The sequence below is a fragment of the Myotis yumanensis genome, unplaced genomic scaffold (assembly GCF_028538775.1).
Source record: "Myotis yumanensis isolate MYYU_CA2020_CCGP unplaced genomic scaffold, mMyoYum1.0.hap1 SCAF_1, whole genome shotgun sequence".
Classification (NCBI taxonomy): Eukaryota; Metazoa; Chordata; class Mammalia; order Chiroptera; family Vespertilionidae; genus Myotis; species Myotis yumanensis.
Window position 1 is genome coordinate 496,166 of NW_027223752.1, and position 19,501 is coordinate 515,666.

Here is a 19,501-nt window from a genome sequence, read left to right on the forward strand (position 1 = left end):
TAACCTCAGGGAAAGATCCCCACCTGGGGAAACAACCTGTCTTGGAGAGGTGACCTTGGTTCAAACACATAGCACCAAGAAGGTGAGCAAACATATTAAGAATAGTATGCCATATATGCCAGGTCCCTTGAAACAGCAAGGATGGACCGGCTCCCGGCAATTTCTCTCAAACATTTTAGCAAAACACTTGCCACCTTACACCAACTTTAAAATATTACAGAAAGCATAAAAGTCAACCAGAGATTTAGCTTCTAGAACACAAAACAAAATTGATATATTGCAATTATGCCCCTCCCTTTCATTTCTAGGATCACAATATTTTCCACAATTGCTATTTAGCACTGCAAGAATTATTAAGTCAGTCCAAATCATGAAGTCAGCATTCGATTCATAATCCCTACCTTCCTCAAACTTTTACTGTGCTGCTAGAATAGCTCTCACCAGAAAGTGATTTCAAGTTCTCTATTTTTTTGGTTTGTTTTTAATTTATTTTAGAGAGAAACAGACAGATAGACATGATTTCTCTGTTTTGAATATAAACACTAATGTATTACACACTCCATAGCAAGCATCACTGTTTTCCATTAGAATTAGGGAACAAAACAGAAACCTTATTTCTTACTTTTAAATTATGCATGGAACCTCTGAAGAAAGGCTCAGAAGGAAGTGAAGGTTAAACTGTGTCAATTAAAACAATCTCTGTAGCAGGGAAGAAAATATTAAAAGTTTGATAAACTGGGGAAGAATACAGAAACTTAGGTAGAACTTTGATGTTTCATCTCCAACAACCATTTTAAACTAAATTGCCCCACAGAACTTTATAATTCCAAGGAAAATGAGTAAGAGTAAGCCTAAATTTCTTCAGTACAAATGACCCTTAACATTGCTTTTATTTATTTATTATTAAATACTAGAGTCCCGGTGCACGAATTTGTGCACAACCGGGGGAGGGTCCGAGGTCAGTTGGCTGGCTGGCCCCACACCCTGGTGGAATGGACAATTTGCATATTAGCCTTTTATTATATAGGATATTTTTATTAATTTTAGAGAGGAAGGGAGAGGGAGAGAGAGACAGAAGCATCAATGATGAGAATCACTCATCGGCTACCTCCTGCGCGCCCCACAACCCAGGCATGTGCCCTAACCGGGAATTGAACTGGTGACCTCTTGGTTCCTAGATCCACGACCAACCTGTGAACCACACCGATTGGGCCCAGCTGACCTTCTAATCACAGTCACCACCCATGAAGGAGAAGATTGTTATAGAACGTGCCTCGAAAGCAATAACTCTCAAAGACAAGTTCAAAGAAAAAAACTCCCTAGCTCACAACCTACCTAATGTGTGCTTCCCCTGACCCAGGGATGGATTCAAGGTTTCTTTTTTTTCATCTAGAACAGCGGTTCTCAACTTGTGGGTCATGACCCCTTTGGGGGTCAAACGACCCTTTCACAGGGGTTGCCTAAGGCCATTGGAAAACACATATATAATTACATATTGTTTTTGTGATGAATCATGTTCAATTTGTAACAATGAAAATACATCTTGCATATCAGATATTTACATTACGATTCATAACAGTAGCAAAGTTACAGTTATGAAGTAACAACGAAAATAATTTTATGGTTGGGTCACAACATGAGGAACTGTATTAAAGGGTCAAGGCATTAGGAAGGTTGAGAACCACTGATCTAGAAACTTGATCTGAAATTATTTTTAAAAAGGGGGGAGGGGGGCTGGGGCGGTGGGAAGAAGCCCTGGCCCAGTAGCACAGTTGGTTAGAGCACTGTCCCAATGTGCCAAGATTGCAGTTTGATCCTGTCAGGTCACATACAAGAATCAGCAAATGGCCCTGTCTGGTGGGGCTCAGTGGTTAGAGCGTTGGCAGAATACCAAAGGTTCATGGGTTCGACTCCTGATTCCTGGTCAAGGGCACATAAAGGTTACAGGTTCGATCGCCAGCCCCAGTCAGGGTGTGTGCCGGAGGCAACCAGTGGATGTGTATCTCTATCTCTAACATCGATGTTTCTCTCTCTCTCTCTCTCTCTCTCTCTCTCTCTCTCTCTCCATCCCTTCCTCCCTTCCATTCTCCTTAATCACCAATGGAAAACATATCCTCGGGTGAGGATTAACAACAGCAACAATAACAACAACAACAAATGAAGTATCACACAGGTGGCAAGAGGCACTGGGAGGATCGGAGCGGGTTTCACAACTCCCAGCGCCGGAGCTCAGTCTACTCTATGCTGCTTCTGAAATAAACATCAAATTAAAGGTGACTGTACCTGACATAACCACAGGGTGTTAGTGACCCAGGAAACTGAGGTTTCTGCGAACAAAATGACCAACTCTACCTGCTATCACCTTCTTAATCACAGAGGCAGGGCACCCACTCTCCCGACGACCAGCTCCGGGTCTCCCTGCCACACCACTCAATGACGTGACCGCTCGCACGATTCATCACCACCCTCACTTCTCAGCTGGTGAAGACTGACTCACAAACCATTCACCGTAACTTATGAATTTTAGGATATCTATAAAACTGATTTTTACAATGAAACTAAAGCATAGAAAATAATGTGCTCAAAGAGGTACATAGAACCACCAATAAAAAGAAATGAAAAGCAGATCAAGATGCCCTATTCAGTGAGATTATTCCACAGTAAAGTGTAATACACTTTTTAATACCTGTCAACTCTGACGTGATAGTTGAGCCAATACAACCACAATTTTCAAATCTGATTAAATCTATTGGGTTCAATGTTCCAAATATAGGTTGCATGTTTAAAAGCCCAGTACCACAAAAACATTTACCATTAACATTTCCTCTTCGGCAAGAGTCTTAATTTTACTATTAATGAACTGTGATACTGAAAACCAACTCAGGTAGAAGGTGACAGTAACACATGCTTCAGAAACACAGCTTGAGTCAACCTGAAAACCCTGTCCCTGCGCTCCGCCAGCAAGAAGACAACAGACAGAAGAGAAGGAAAGACATGATCCACTATGCACGGGCTCCGAGCTCCTTCCCCCTTTGCACGCTCATTGGGAACATGCACATTTTTTAACAGAAAACAATACTCGCGTCAAAACAAACCCTGCTTTGCCAGTAGGAGATAACTAACCACGGGCAGGTAGAGGAAGCAGGCCTCCCTTACTGACTATGATTACTAAACTAGCACATGCTAGGGCACTGGGAAGGGAAAGCTGGCCTAGACACCACGCCAGAAGAAAGCCTAAGTTAAAGGTACATAATGAACAACATAAACTGAGCAAAAATAGATCCAGAGACAGAGAAGCATCAAACAGACTGTCAAACCTCAGAGGGAAGGCAGGGGAGGGGGCACGGGGGCGGGGGGGTGGTGGTGGAGATCAACCAAAGGACTTATATGCCTGCATATAAGCATTACCAATGGACACAGACACTAGGGGAAGTGAGGGCATGTGCTTGGGGGTGGGGGTGGCCGGGGAGAGGTCAATGGGGGGGAAAAGGAAACATATGTAATACTATATGTAATACTTTAAACAATAAAGAATTTTTTTTAAAGTCAATGTCAAAAAAAAGGTATAGGACTGCATTCTGTTTTGTTTTTATGTCGAACTGATAAAACTTTTTCTATCGTTGTAAACATAGATGCTTACAAGTTATGCCATAATCCACTGATTTAGTCTAGGTCTTAATTAGATCAGAAGAGCTGAATCAGCATGCCAGGGCTACTTCATTCACTACTTACAAGGGATGACAGAAATGATTTTCCTTGGAATACTAGGGAATAACAGGTGGTCCTGGTTTCAACCATTTGCTTTTAAAGCTAAATACGGTCAAGCTGAGATACTGTGGAAAAATAAAATCTGACTTCAAAAAAAACTGAAATCAACTTCTTCCACTCACACATCTTTACCACAGGGAGGAAAAAGGCTTTCTGATGAGTTTCACATTCACCTACCTGTTCAGGTTCTGATAAAGAGAAAGAGAAATGCATTCAAAACTCAGGCAGGGCCTGCCTGTGACTCAGTGGTTGAGGGCACCAATAGGTCACGGGTTGGATTCCCCTTCAGGGCACAGGCCTGGGGTGCAGGCTCCATCCCCAGTGTGTGTGAGGAGGCAGCCCATCCATGTTACTCACTGAGGTTTCTCCCTCTCCCTTCCTCTCTCTCTAAAAATAAGTAAAAACATTAAAAAAAGAAAAAACAGGCAGGGAGAAAGAGAAGATAGTAACAATCACAATCTCAATCCATACTATTCCTCACTTGTGTGTGTGTGTTGGGGGGGGGGGGGGGGGGGGGACCTGTCTTAAGTCTATTCCAAAATGGAAGTCATCTCTCCCTTAGACTTTAAGTTATAGAGAACACACCTAAAAAAACTCACCAGGAAACAGTAAAGTCCCACAATTCTCAGCACTAGGTAGGACTGTGTCCCACTGCTCAGACTGGCACAGCAGGGTTTGACTTTATTTCATACCAGTTAGATGCCTTTCTAGATTAAAACACACACAAAACGGGAAATCTGGAAATGTTACTCCCAAGACCCAATCCCGTGGCAGTAAGGCGACCTGGCAGAACGTCTACAATGTTTTCCTTCTTGAGTGGCGGGTCCCGGGCACATTGACGCTGGTAGCTCTCCCCTCAAAACCGCGGGGACAGCTCAATACACAGTCCTATTCCATCCGCTGTTTCAAAGGCGAGAACACGCTAAGGTCAGGCTCCTTGCAAGGCAGAGCTGGACACCCACACCGGAGAATGTCAGCGATCGGATCCCCGCGGAGGCCACCACAGCGGCCCTCTCCTCAGCCACATCAAACATTTTTAAACAGTGCGTTCCAAACTAAGAACCAGAGTGCACCCCAACCGACCAACTCGCTAACAGCCAAGCTTTCCGCTCCGCGTGTGAAAACAAAGATGGACTTGACCTACAAGATGCAGGTCAGGTCAGCTGTCACCGAGAAGCAGAGGCTTCCCCCGGCGGCCGCGCGAGGAGGGGGAGGCGCGCCCCGGCCCCCGGCCCCGCTCCGGCCCGTCACTCCGTCCCGTCACTCCCGTCCGGAGAAGCGACCAAAAAAAGGAAGGCGTGGGGGAGGGGAAGGACCGGAACGCCAACCGGAGTTTAAAGGAGTGCACGCCCGGGCCGGACTCCCTGCACCCAGGAGGCTCGCACCCAGGGACCCACATGTGGGGCGCGTGTGGGAAAGGTCACCCATTTCCCGGGCCCAGCAGCGCGCTCAGGGACCCCCGCGCGTCCCCACTTCAGAGGGCACCCCGAGTTGAGCACCTCAATCGCCGCCCAGGAGCGGCGGCCGTTTTCAAGGGCGACACCCGCGCAATTCTCGGCAGCCTGGTTCCCAGGAAAAGCCTGCGGGCGCCCATCCCCTCCGGGAAGCCGGCGGGCGGCCGACACGGCGACCCTCCGCTCCGGAGCCCGCCCGGAGGTCGGTCCGCTCGGGGCTCCCGGAGGCTCCGGGCTTCCCAGGGGAGGGAGGGGGCGGTGACAGCAGCGCGTCCTTTGAAACAGTTCGAGGCCGGCCTCGCTCGGAGCGGCCAGAGGCTCCTGCGTTAAAACCCTCCATTCCTTTGTCTGGTGGGGTTTTCCTGGAACCACTTCACAGTGGCTCCGGCGGAGCAGCCGCGGGAAGGGAGTGCTCGGGCCTGGGGTGCGGGGTTTCTCGGGTGCAAATCGCAGGTCAGGCTCGAGTCCTGGCGGGTCCTACTCCCCCACAGCCCCTCCCTTTTCAGAAAGGATGGGGGGCGGGGGCGCACACCGGCAGACAGGTCCCGGGACTGCGGCAGGGGCCTCTCGGCGGCGCGGGGCGACCGCCGCAGGAGAGGCCGCGGGCAGCACGCGCCGCGGCGCCGGGTCCGGGGCCGCCCGAGGCCGGCCGGCGGGATGCTAACTCTCCGGCACGGCCACCCTCCCGCCGGCCGAGGCGCAGCCGGTCCGGACCCGGCACCGCCGGGGGCCCCCAGGCCAGGGCTGTCCGACCCGGCGGCCTCGGGCCCCGGGGACACGCGGGGGGCGGCCGGGCACCCACGCCGGGCTCCCCGCCCCGTCGCGCCTGCTGTTCCCCCCGCGGACGGCAGGGCGCACACACAAAAAGAAAGTTGTCCAAGGGCTCCCCGCCCCCTCGGGCTCCCGGCCGGCCCGGGCGCTACTCACCGGGGTCGAAGTCGGGCACGGCCGCCTGGTACTGGGGTCCCACCCGCATGCCGCCGCCACCTGCGAGGAAGCAGAGCACCGGGTGAGCGGGCGCGGGGCGGCGCGGGGCGGGCGCGGGCGCGGGGCGGCGGCACCTACCGTGCTCCTCGTCGCTGGACGAGCCCGAGCTGCCTTCCTCCCAGGAGTTGCTGCTGCTGTTGCCATTGGGCGCCGCCGCCGCCAAACTTTTATTCTGCCCATTATTGGGGGCGGCGGCGGCCGAGGAGGCGGCGGCGGCGGCGGAGACTGCGGCGGCCGAGGAGGCGGCCGAGGCGGGGGCGGCCGAGGCGGCGGCGCTGGCCGCGTTGTTCCTCCCTCTCCGCTTCCCTGACACCTCGGGGCCCTTCTCCACCATGGTCGGCATCAGCGGGGGCCCGGGCCGCGCGAGAGTGACGGGGACCCCGGCTCCTGAGGAGGGGGCGCCGGGACGGGACGGGGGCTGCGGCGGGCGCGGGGCCGGGCGGGCGCGGCGGGGGCTGGGGGCGGCCCAGGCAGGAGGAGCGCGGGGCCGCTTCAAGCCCCCAGCGCCGAGCCGAGCGCAACTTTCGCTCTCATCACCGCCCGCACTTCACTGGCTCCAACTACTCCGGGAGCAGCGGGCGGGAGGGAGGGGAGGGGCGGGGCCAGGCCGCGGGGGGAAGCCGCGCGCAGCCCAACCCAATGCGGGGCGGCTCCGCCCCCGCGCGCACCCATTGGCTCTTGTGGGATTTGGACGGTGAGCGGCCTCGCGGTTGGCTCGGGCCACCCGTCTATCCCAGGGGCTGGGCGGGAGGAGGGGCGGGGCTCGGGCTTCCGTTGGTCAGGTTCGGTTGACGCGTATCGCCCCCTGTACGTGGTTTGAGGTTTGCAATCTCTCTACGCCCCATGATCCCTCTCTCCCGGCACAGCGAGGAGTTGGCTGCCTCCCCGCCCCCTCCCGCTGCCGGGGTGCCCACCCCCTCCCCTGCGCGCACCCCCGGCGGCCTCGGCCCCCACATCCCCCGAGGGGCCCCTCCGAGGGTCCCATCGGCTTCAAAAAGTAAAATATGGGCGACACGAGAACAGAAATTGAATGGCAGGTCGGGACTACTTTCCCCCTCGCGCGGAGGAGTACATGTCACAGTTTGAATGGGTCTACTCTATACAAAGAGGAAACTAATTGAAAGAAACTAATTGCGCCCCCACTTTCCCCCAGGGACTCGGGGGTGCAGCAGGGCCTGGGCAGCCCTGGTGCAGAGGGCGGGGTTCCCAGGTGACCGTCTCCGGAGGGGAAGGCGGCGGTGCGGCAGCGCGCGGGGTGCGTCCTGCTCCCCGGAGGGGGAGGTGGGAAGTCACCGTAATTGCCCGAGTTGCGGGGCGCCCGCCGCGGCCGGACGGGAGGGTCCCCGCGGTCCCGACCCCGCTTAGAGACCCGCGCAGGGCCCGACCTGCCGGGGGGAGGGCGCACTTGCAGAAATGGGGAGGGGACCTGAGACAGGGCTGGGGGCCCGGATGGGTAAAGAGGAAGAAGCTATTTTCATCCCCAGCCCTGGCTCGGGGAGGGTCAACTTCCTCCCGGGCCAGAGCCACTTTTCCGGATCTGCTGCCGGCCTGGCTCCCCTCCACCCCGGGCCCCCGCGGAGGGCGAGCACGACCCCGCCCTGCCCCGGAGACCGACCCCCGGCGGCCGGCCGGGCGACTTTAGAGCCGCATGGTCGGTGTCACCCCCACCCCCACCCACGGGCTGTTCGTCCATAATTAGCAAGCGAGAGAAGGTCTATAATTGAATTTTTTAGATGCAGCGACGGCTTATTTCTCTTTTAAGTTACTTCAAACCTGAGCTTAATATGGGGACAGTTTACACCAGCTCAGGTTATAAATAGCTACAGGGAGAAATCTGGAGTTTTATGGTTTTACAGCCCAAATAAATACTGAGTGTTCGCTTCTCTGTTTTTTGCAGCATGAACCATGATTATTAACGTCAGTGAAGTGGCCGCGTTCGTTTCTGCTTCAATGGCTTTTGAGATAAAGGGCTGGGAGCCCTCCCTTCCCCAGGAAGACCCCTGCCCCACCGAGTGCAGAGCCCCTGGCCCTGGTCTGCCCTTCCAGGGGGAGCCCTCTCCCCGGAGAGCCCCAGGCAGTGCCGGGGTGAGTCCCTGGCACACTCCCTGCCAGCTGGCCTGGGTGGGCGTAGACAGCAAAGCCAAGGGAGAGGCACTGAGGTGGCATTCCCCAGGGGCTGGGCTACCTGGCTCAGGGCTGACTTATCTGGAAGTGAGCACGGCTTGAGAAATGGGGTTAAGAGCATGATGCTCAATAGGTGTCTGCGAAGTTCTACCACTAAACTCTGAGAAGATTGGCCTACAAGGCCAAAAGGTAACCCTGAGTCATGTGTCAGGGTAGGAAGTCACCAGCCCCACCCACCAACTCCAAGCTTGCGGCTGCTTGGCGTCTAGATTAGACTGTGGGTGTATCACTGGGCTGTCCCACCATTCACATTTCTCAATAAATACTTATTAACACCTAACAGACCCTGTATTAGTCTGTCTGATTCCCAAGGCCACTTGGATACTACATTGGCCTTGAACCTCTCAGCTTCCCCATTAATGAAACGGATAATAGTACATACTTCCTGGCCTGGCGGATGTCTACACTTCGCCTCCCAGCTCCTCATTCCTTCCCCGTGGGAAGCCCTCCAACCGCTCCTGCCCCGCCTATTGCTTGGGTGGGTGGGGGTGGGGTACACACAACCTTTCTGATTGTGAGTTTGTGATAAACTTCAAACTGTCATAGTCAGCAGCTCACCATGTTTTTCAGTGACACTCCCACTCTCTGAGACTAAGATTTCACACCTTCTCCCCCTCCATCCACCCCTCACAGCCCCTTCTGCCTTCACACCAGCCCCAGACCTCACCTCCCTCTTCAGTGAGAAAAACTGAAGCCATCACATAGTATTCCTCTCACCTTCCAGTCCCCAAACCGACACATCTCCCTGCCAGGCACCCACCTGCCCCACGGGCTCTCCTCCCCTGAGCTTGATCGCAGACACGCTCCCCCCGCTGCCCTCCCCTTTATGCTCGCCTGGGCCTTCAGCCTCCGTCCCCCTGGTCATTATTTTCAAAAAAAGTGGGGGAAATTCTCCCTTGCTTCTGCATGTCCTCCTGCCTCCTCCCATTTCTCTACTCCCCACACAGAAAACGCCAAAGGTGTGTCTAACCATGGAATACTATGCAGCAGTAAAAAAGGATCTCTTACCTTTGGGACAGCATGGAGGGCCTGGAGAGTATCACGCTAAGTGAAATAAGTCAGTTAGAAAGACAAGTGTCACATGATCTCACTCGTATGTGGAATCTAAGTAACAAAATAAACTGATGAACAGAGTGGACCCAGAGACATGGACACAGGGAACAGAGTGCGGAGTCTCGGAGGGAAGGTGGGGAGGCGGGTGGGTAGGAGGTGATCAACCAAAGACCTTGTGTGCACATATGCATGGCCCATGGACACAGACAGTGAAGGGGTGAGGGCCGGGGGCAGGGTGGGCTGGAGGGGGTTGATGGGGGGAAAGGGAGACATGTAACTTTCAACAATAAAGACTTTTTAAAAAAATGCGTCTATACCTGCCTTCTCCACTCCCTACCTTCCCAGCCTCTCCTCATCCCGCTCTCAATTCTTGTGAGGTCACCCACACCCTCCCTGCTGCCCAATCCGGCTGAGCCCACATTCCTCCCAGAAATCCCCTGGCTTCTCAGGGCCTCGTTCTCCCACCGCACAGAGCACCCACTCAGCCCCCTTTGCTGCCTCCACCCCCTCCTTCCACCCTGTGATTGCTGGGGTTCCTCCTGGACCCCCTGCTCTGTGCCTAGCACCTGTTAAATATTTTTTGAGAAATGAATGATAGGAAATTAATGTCAGGCTGCTATGGGTGCCCAGAGCAGAAGCCCATCCCACGGAGGGGAGGGCTCCAGGGATAAGGGAGGCCTGGCCAAGAGGTCAAATAATGGGGGGCAGGGCCTGGGGCCTTCCAGCCCAGCATCTGCCTAGAGCAGTGGTTCTCCACCTTCCTAATGCCGCGACCCTTTAATACAGTTCCTCATGTTGTGGTGACCCCCAACCATAAAATTATTTTCGTTGCTACTTCATCACTGTAATGTTGCTACTGTTATGAATCGTCATGTAAATACCTGATATGCGGGATGTATTTTCAGGGGTCGCGACCCACAGGTTGAGAACCGCTGGCCTAGAAGCATCCCCTCCTCCAAGACCAGGTGGTTGGCCTGGCCTGCCCCATCCCAGCACGTGCCCCAGGCCTGGCCATCAGCGCACCCCAGGCCTCTGGCGGCAGCAATTGGCTCAGACGTGGGCACGTGACCTGGCCAGACCAATAAAAGCCCCCCAGGACCTTTTTCTGGAGCTTTCAGGGAAGCTTCTTCCTGAAACCTGGACCCAAGGACTGGGAAGGTTGAGAGCCTCCGGCAGGGCCCAGCGGGCGGGCGGGCAGGCAGGCAGGCAGTCGGTGCAGGAAGCAGGAGGAGCTGCCGCAGGCCCTGGGGCAAGTGCAGGGCCCTGCAGAGCAGGCCTGCTCCAGGGAGCCCAGCCCACCCCGCCAGCCTGAGGCAAGGAGGGCTGAGTCCTGACAGGATCTCTGAACTCTCCCCAGAGCCCCCACCCTGTAACCAGGCCTGAAATCCTGGCCTTTGAAGTGAGCAACTTGAGTTTCTGTTACCGCTCAGAGAACCCAGAATGATACAAATGATCAGACATCCACCCGGTGCAGAACGAGGCAGGACCCTGCGGCAGAGGCAGCAGCATCTTCCCTCCGGAGAAAGGCGTGGCGGTCATAGCTGTCTCCAGGGTGAAACTGCCCGGGTCTGCTCTCAGCTCGTGGAATCCGCCTGGGAATCCCAGCAGGTGCAGAGCTGTGTCCGGCCCCCACGCCCTGAGTCAGGAAACAGGCTGCCTAACCCAGCAGCGGGCGGGCGAGTGGAGAGGGCAGGTCTCAGCCACAGAGGGTGCAGCCCGGCTCCCTGCACACCTCGGGGCTGGGAGGGCCGGGGGAGAATGTGCCCGAATGCTTGGTTGTACACATAGTGTTCAGAGTGATTCATTATGCAGTTTGTTCACATATTTTAGTGTTATTTTTTTATTTTATTGATATTTTTCTTTTTGGGGACAGAGAGGGAAACATCGATTTGTTGCTCTACTTATGCAGGCATCATTGGTTGGTTTTGGTATGTGCCCCGACCAGGGATCAAGCCCACAACCTTGGTATATCAGGACGATGCTCTAACCAACTGAGCTACCTGGCCAGGGAATCTTTGTTGTTAATCCTCACCAGAGGATATTTTTCCATTGCTTTTTAAAGAGTGGAAGAGTGGAAGCTGTGGGGGGCGGGGAAGGAGAGAGAGAGAGAGAGAAACATCGATGGGAGAGAGAGACATCAACTGGTTGTCTCCCGCACATGCCCCAACTGGAGCCAGGAATCAAACCTGAAACCCAGGTGTGTGCCCTTGACCAGGAATCAAACCCTTGACCCTTTGGTGTGAGGGCTGGTGCTCTAACCACTTAGAAACACTGGTCGGGGCCAATGTTTTAGTTTTAGTGTTAGTATTGTTAGATGGCTTCTTAGAAAATTCTTCTAAGTAAGGAACAACTTCCCCCACGGCTGGAGCCAGACCAAGAGTGGTGGGCTGGGCTGGGGGTACCAGGAACCCAGCCCTGAAGCCAGTCTTGGAAGTTTCAAACCCCCAAAAACACAAATCAGAAATAGAGACTTTAGGCAGGAATTTTTGCCACCCCAGGAGTTCCTTTTTTTTTTTTTTTTTTTTAATATATTTTCATTGATTTCAGAGAGGAAGGGAGAGGGAGAGAGATAGAAACACAATGATGAGAGAGAATCATAGATCGGCGCAGCCCCACACTGGGGATCGAGCCCATAACCCAGGCATGTGTCCTGACTGGGAATCGAACCATGACCTCCTGGTTCATAGGTTGACGCTCAACCACTGAGCCACGCCAGCCAGGCATCCCCAGGAGTTCTTAACCTGAAGTCTGTGGACAGAATTTGGAGGGACCATGGACCTGGGAGGTTAATTACAGCTTCATTTAAATGAACCTGTAACCGGAACCCAGCACCTTCTTCCGTTGTAAATGTACACCGTATCAACAATGGCTGCAACACGGCCACCCACACAAGTCATGATACTGTCTCAGCACATCACAGTTGTTGGAGGGATCACAGAGCAGTGTACACGCATCTCCAAAATCACAGGAGGTATTAGACCCGCGGCCAGATCTTGTTACTTAAGGTGTTAACTCAACAAATAACTCAAAATAGACCCTAACCTAACCATAAGAGCTAAAAGTATAAAACTCTTAGGAGAAAGCACGGGGAAATCTTCATGACCTCGAGTTAGGCAAAGGCTTCTTAAACACAGTTCCAAAGCATAAGGAACAAAAGCTATATACGGTAGATTGGACTTCATCAAAATTAAAATCTTTTGTGTTTCAAATGATACCATCCAGAAAGTAAAAACAGCCCTGGTCAGGGTTGCTTAGTGGTTAGATCGTCACCTCACTCTCTCAAAGTTTTCATTCCCAGTCAAGGGCATGTCCCTGGGTTACAGGTTTGATCCCCAGTCCCCAAGTAGGAGGCAACCAAAGGATGTGTCTCTCTCACATCGATGTCTCTCTCTCTCTCTCTCTTTCTCTCTCTCTCCCTCCCTCCCTTCCACTCTCTAAAAATCAACAGAAAAAATATCCTCGGGTGAGGATTAACAACAAAAAAAGAAAGTAAGTAAAAAGCCCAGAAGTTAGGAAACAAAGAAACTAAGGCGATAAAAGGAAGTCTTGCTCCACATTCATCACTCAGGCTTTGGAAAGCTGACTCCCCTGAGTTACTGTCCTAGTACATCTGCAAATAAAGGGTTTTTCCTGAAAAAAAAAGTAAGTAAAAACAGTCCATACAATGGGCAACAATATTGGCGAATCATGCCTGGTAAGGGACTTTATCCAGAGGATATAAAGACCCCACTACTCAGTAATAAAAAGATGAATAACCCAGTTTTAAAATGGATAAGGTATCTGAAAAGACATTTTTCCAAAAAAGACATACAAATGGCCAATAAGCCCGTGAAAAGACGCTCATCGGGGGAAAAGAGTCAAAAGTACCATGAGCTCCGCTGCGGAGGCCGGGCGTCGGCGAGGACGTGGAGGAGCTGGGCGCTGGCGCCTGCTGGTGGGACTGGAAGGGGTGCAGCTGCTGTGGGACGGCCTCACGCTGCTCCAAGAGTTCAACATGGAGCTGCCGCCCTGGCCGGTAGTCAGTTGGTTAGAGCATCATCCCGATTCTTCAAGGTTGCAGTTCCGTCCCCGGTCAGGGCACATACAAGAAAAAAAACAACGAACGCATAAATAAGCTGAACAAAAAATTGATGTTTCTCTCTTTCCCTAAAATCAATTTAAAAATAAATAAGCCCTGGCCAGTGTTCTCAGTGGTTAGAGTGTCCCTTGTCCTGCCCACTGAGGGTCTTGGGTTCAATTCCCAGTCAAGGGAGGTACCTGTGTTGTAGGGTCAATCCCTGGCCCTGGTCTGGGTGCGTGTTGGGGGGCAACCAATCAATGTGTCTCTCCCACATCAATGTTCTCTCTCTCTCTCTCTCTCTCTCTCTCTCTCTCTCTCCTCCTCCTCCTCCTCCTCCCTCCCTTCCACTCTCTCTAAAAATCAACAGAAAAAATATCCTCGGGTGAGGATTAACTAAAAAATAAATAAAGCATGGAGCTCTCATATGACCCAACCATTCCACCCTTGGATACATAACCAAAAGAATTGAAAACATATGTCCACACAAAAACTTGTATATATGTTCACAGCAGTGTGAGTCACAATAACCAAAAAGTAGAAACAACTTAATATCCTTTAACTGATGAATGGATGAACAAAATGTACTCTCTGAAAAACAAATATAAAAACAAAAACAAGCCCGGCCAGTGTGACTCAGTGGTTGAGTGTCAACCTATGAACCAGGAGATGACGATTCAATTCATGATTCATGCCAGTGTGGGGCGTGCAGGAGGCAGCTGATCAGTGATTCTCTCTCATCATTGGTGTTTCTATCTCTCTCTTTCCCTCTCCCTCTCTCAAATCAATAAAAATATATATTAAAAAATAAAGAAATACTAAAAGCAAAAAAAATAAAATTAAACATAAAATGTAGTCTCCAATGGAATATTATTCAGCCATAAAAAGGAATGAAATACTGTCACATGCTACAACATGGATGAGTCTTTTTTTGTTTTAACTTAGGCAATTTATTTATTTAGTTATAAATAAATATAAGAGAGAGAGAAACATTGATTTGTTGTTCCACTTACTTATTCATTCATTGGTTGATTTTTAAAATATGTTTTACCAATATTTTACTTATGGATTTTTTTTGAGAGAGAGAGCAAGAGAAACATTGATTTGTTGTTCCATTCATTGGTATGTGCCCTGACTGGCGATCGAACCTGAAACCTGGTGTATGGGGATGACCCTATAATTAGTTCACCTATTATATTTTATTATATTTCAAGACCCTATTTTATTTTTCTAATTTAATTTATTGGGGTAACATGAATGAATCTCGAAAAGGTTATGTTAAATGAAAGAAGCCACTCACAAAAGACTTCATGTTCCATTATCTCATGTATATGAAACGTCTGGAATGGACACATGTACTGAGACAGGAAGTAGATTGCCGGTGGCCAGGGGCCAGGAGAGGAGGGACTGGGCAATGCGCGGAGGGCTTCTTTCTGAAGCGAAACGTCGCCTGAAATTGATTGTGGGGACGGATGCACCAGATCCATTGACTTACACGGTTTAAACAGGTTCACTTCACAGATGAGAGATGGAGGCCCAGCTGGGGGCTGTCATCAAGGTAGGACTTGGGGGGAGCATCTGGCCCAGGTCCTTTTCTGCCCTCTTTTTTGTTTGTTTTGTTCTTAAACTATATTTTTACTGATTTCAGAGAGGAAGGGAGAGGGGGAGAGAGATAGAAGCATCAGTGGTAAGAAAATCATTGACCGGCTGCCTCCTGCACGCCCCACACTGGGGATGGAGCCCACAACGCCGGGCACATGCCCTGACCGGGAATCGAACCGTGACCTCCTGGTTCATAAGTCGATGCTCAGCCCCTGAGCCACTCTGGCCGGGCAGTTCCCCCATTTTTATCTAAATACCTTCAGGAATGTTTTACTTTTTATCTGAGAAGCCTCCCCAGCAGGATTGGGGAGCTGGCCGCAGGCCTGGGTAACTAGGCTCCCCAGGGCGACTCCCTCAGGGGGCCACAGGCAGTGGGCGGACTGAGCGGCCCCAGCCCTGACAGGTGGCGGAGGGAGGTCTCCAGGTTGAAGGTCAGCGGTCCTCCAGCTCTGGGTCTGGCTCAAGATTCCCTTGTTTGGGGGACTTTTTTCCTTCCTGGGGTTACTCAGGGCATGCTGCTCCCACCAGGCCATTGGCTGGAATTGTGCCCACTCGTCCGTCTGCATGTCTCAGCTCACAGCTCACCTCCTCCAGGAGCCCCTCTGACTTCCCAGCCCAGGTCCCCATGACCTCCTTCTGGCATCAGTCACAGCTGGAAGGACCTGGTGGGGCTGCCTTGTCCTCCCACTGGGAAATGGGCTCCACGAGGCCCCGTGTGTGGGCCAGGTGTGTTTGGGGTCCCCGGCCGGCAGGGGCCTTGCTCACCGCTGTGGACTTGGTACTGGGGTCACGCTGGCCTGTCAACATTCAGTCCGGGGACCGGCCACCAGAGGTGCCCGCCTCATCAGGGAGGGCAGCACAGCACAGCACAGCGCCCCCTGGGTGTCCCTGTCCCTGTCCCCGGCCAAGCTCCCTCCCCTCCCCACAGACAGCTCCTTAGCCATTGGGCTCAGAGGAGAAAATGCACAGCCCTCCCCCCAAGGCCCACCTCCCTCCTTGGTCTCCACTCTGCCTCCCCTCCCCTCCTGGGCCTTGGCACAGGCTGTTCCTCAGCCGGGACCAGCGTTTCCCCACTCACTCCTTCGGATGGCACCGCCTCAGGGGCCTCCCCCCTCCGGTGCCAGGGCCTCCAGGCCGCACCCCCTTATCTCAGGGACAGTTAGGGCTCCCTTTGTTCTCATCTCTGCCCTCACAGGTCCACCCTGGCCTGGCGCAGGGCCTGTCTTGGTCAGTCCTGTGCTGCCCCCCGCCCCCAGGGGAGCCTGTCCTGGAGGGGAGAAGTCTGCATCCTCCTTGCAGTGATTGCAGTGGGGGGGGGGGGCGGGGGGGAGAAGGGTCTGGGGAAGGCACCGCGGCCACTCGCATGGGAAGGACCACGGCCCATGCGGGAACCACCACAGCCCAGGCCTCTTTGGCCTCCACTGTCCCAGCGGCCTCCACCATCCCAGTGGCCTCCCTCCCTTCACCCTTCGCAAGCATCAGACTTGCTGCATCCGCCCCACTGGCCTAGCACACCGCGGGCCTCAGGAGGGTTTGGGGTTCTGGCTGGGTGGACCGTGAGGGCGGCATCCTTCTAGGTGTGTGGGGGGGCCTTTCAGTGCCCAACATTAGCGGCCGGGGAGGGGTCCCAGCCCCACCCCCTGCACTCGTCCTTCCTGTGGCCTGCAAGGCCCACACAGCAGGCAGGACCTCAGACCCTGTCTGTCATCCTGCCTTCTCCATGTCAACACCAGCTCTACCCCGTGGCCCTCCTGCTGGTCCTCGAACAGACCAAGCCCAGACCTCAGGGCCTTGGCACCTGCTGCTCTGAGTGCCAAGAATGCGCTTCCCCGGGAATCCCCGGTCTCACCACTCACCGCCGTCAGGTCCTGACTCAGCTCTCACCACCCAGGAGCCTCCCTGCCCACTGTCCTTGCCCCTCACTGCTGTGTGCCCTCACTCACTGCTGTGTGCCCCTCACTGCTGTGTGCCTCTCACTGCTGTGTGTCCCTCACTGCTGTGTGCCCCTCACTGCTGTGTGCCCCTCACTGCTGTGTGCCTCTCACTCACTGCTGTGTGCCCCTCACTGCTGTGTGTCCTCACTGCTGTGTGCCCCTCACTCACTGCTGTGTGTCCCTCACTGCTGTGTGCCTCTCACTGCTGTGTGTCCCTCACTGCTGTGTGCCCCTCACTCACTGCTGTGTGCCCCTCACTGCTGTGTGCCCCTCACTGCTGTGTGTCCCTCACTGCTGTGTGCCCCTCACTGCTGTGTGCCCCTCACTGCTGTGTGTCCCTCACTGCTGTGTGCCTCTCACTGCTGTGTGTCCCTCACTGCTGTGTGCCCCTCACTCACTGCTGTGTGCCCCTCACTGCTGTGTGCCTCTCACTCACTGCTGTGTGCCCCTCACTGCTGTGTGCCCCTCACTCACTGCTGTGTGCCCCTCACTGCTGTGTGCCCCTCACTGCTGTGTGCCTCTCACTGCTGTGTGCCCCTCACTGCTGTGTGCCCTCACTCACTGCTGTGTGCCCCTCACTGCTGTGTGCCTCTCACTCACTGCTGTGTGCCCCTCACTGCTGTGTGCCCCTCACTGCTGTGTGCCCCTCACTCACTGCTGTGTGTCCCTCACTGCTGTGTGCCTCTCACTGCTGTGTGCCCCTCACTGCTGTGTGCCCCTCACTGCTGTGTGCCCCTCACTGCTGTGTGCCCCTCACTCACTGCTGTGTGTCCCTCACTGCTGTGTGCCCCTCACTGCTGTGTGCCCCTCACTGCTGTGTGCCCCTCACTCACTGCTGTGTGCCCCTCACTGCTGTGTGTCCTCACTGCTGTGTGCCCCTCACTCACTGCTGTGTGTCCCTCACTGCTGTGTGCCCTCACTCACTGCTGTGTGCCCCTCACTGCTGTGTGCCCCTCACTCACTGCTGTGTGCCCCTCACTGCTGTGTGCCCCTCACTCACTGCTGTGTGCCCCTCACTGCTGTGTGTCCTCACTGCTGTGTGCCCCTCACTCACTGCTGTGTGTCCCTCACTGCTGTGTGCCCTCACTCACTGCTGTGTGCCCCTCACTGCTGTGTGCCCTCACTCACTGCTGTGTGCCCCTCACTGCTGTGTGCCTCTCACTCACTGCTGTGTGCCCCTCACTGCTGTGTGCCCCTCACTCACTGCTGTGTGCCCCTCACTGCTGTGTGCCCCTCACTGCTGTGTGCCTCTCACTGCTGTGTGCCCCTCACTGCTGTGTGCCCTCACTCACTGCTGTGTGCCCCTCACTGCTGTGTGCCTCTCACTCACTGCTGTGTGCCCCTCACTGCTGTGTGCCCCTCACTGCTGTGTGCCCCTCACTCACTGCTGTGTGCCCCTCACTGCTGTGTGCCCTCACTCACTGCTGTGTGCCCTCACTGCTGTGTGCCCTCACTCACTGCTGTGTGCCCTCACTGCTGTGTGCCCTCACTCACTGCTGTGTGCCCCTCACTGCTGTGTGCCCTCACTCACTGCTGTGTGCCTCTCACTCACTGCTGTGTGCCCCTCACTGCTGTGTGCCCTCACTCACTGCTGTGTGCCCTCACTGCTGTGTGCCCTCACTCACTGCTGTGTGCCCCTCACTGCTGTGTGCCCTCACTCACTGCTGTGTGCCTCTCACTCACTGCTGTGTGCCCCTCACTGCTGTGTGCCCTCACTGCTGTGTGCCCTCACTGCTGTGTGCCCCTCACTCACTGCTGTGTGCCCCTCACTGCTGTGTGCCCCTCACTGCTGTGTGCCCTCACTCACTGCTGTGTGCCCCTCACTGCTGTGTGCCCCTCACTCACTGCTGTGTGCCCCTCACTGCTGTGTGCCCTCACTCACTGCTGTGTGCCTCTCACTCACTGCTGTGTGCCCCTCACTGCTGTGTGCCCTCACTCACTGCTGTGTGCCCTCACTGCTGTGTGCCCTCACTCACTGCTGTGTGCCCCTCACTGCTGTGTGCCCTCACTCACTGCTGTGTGCCCCTCACTGCTGTGTGCCCTCACTGCTGTGTGCCCTCACTCACTGCTGTGTGCCCCTCACTCACTGCTGTGTGCCCCTCACTGCTGTGTGCCCTCACTCACTGCTGTGTGCCCTCACTGCTGTGTGCCCTCACTCACTGCTGTGTGCCCCTCACTGCTGTGTGCCCCTCACTCACTGCTGTGTGCCCCTCACTGCTGTGTGCCCCTCACTGCTGTGTGCCCTCACTCACTGCTGTGTGCCCCTCACTCACTGCTGTGTGCCCTCACTCACTGCTGTGTGCCTCTCACTCACTGCTGTGTGCCCCTCACTGCTGTGTGCCTCTCACTCACTGCTGTGTGCCCCTCACTGCTGTGTGCCCTCACTCACTGCTGTGTGCCCCTCACTGCTGTGTGCCCCTCACTCACTGCTGTGTGCCCCTCACTGCTGTGTGCCCTCACTC

At 54.3% G+C, this 19,501-nt stretch overlaps 1 protein-coding gene and 1 long non-coding RNA gene across 3 annotated transcripts in view; one reads left to right on the plus strand and one right to left on the minus strand.

The window, feature by feature from the left end:
- The window catches only part of RCOR1 (REST corepressor 1), a 116,509-nt gene extending 109,745 nt beyond the window's left edge, over positions 1 to 6,764 (minus strand). For both annotated transcript variants that reach the window (XR_011471125.1, XM_070411577.1), the window contains exons 1-2: positions 6,288 to 6,764; positions 6,150 to 6,209 (exon numbers count right to left, since the gene is read on the minus strand). Coding sequence is in view for 1 of the 2 variants with exons in the window: in XM_070411577.1 (XP_070267678.1) it covers positions 6,150 to 6,209; positions 6,288 to 6,552 (325 nt within the window). In the remaining variant the exon portion in view is untranslated. The remainder of the gene's footprint in view (positions 1 to 6,149; positions 6,210 to 6,287) is intronic.
- LOC139008269 (uncharacterized) lies at positions 6,134 to 8,673 on the plus strand. Its single transcript, XR_011471130.1, has 2 exons — positions 6,134 to 6,231; positions 8,107 to 8,673. It is a non-coding gene; the product is annotated as an uncharacterized lncRNA (long non-coding RNA).
- The last annotated feature ends 10,828 nt before the right edge of the window (positions 8,674 to 19,501 follow it).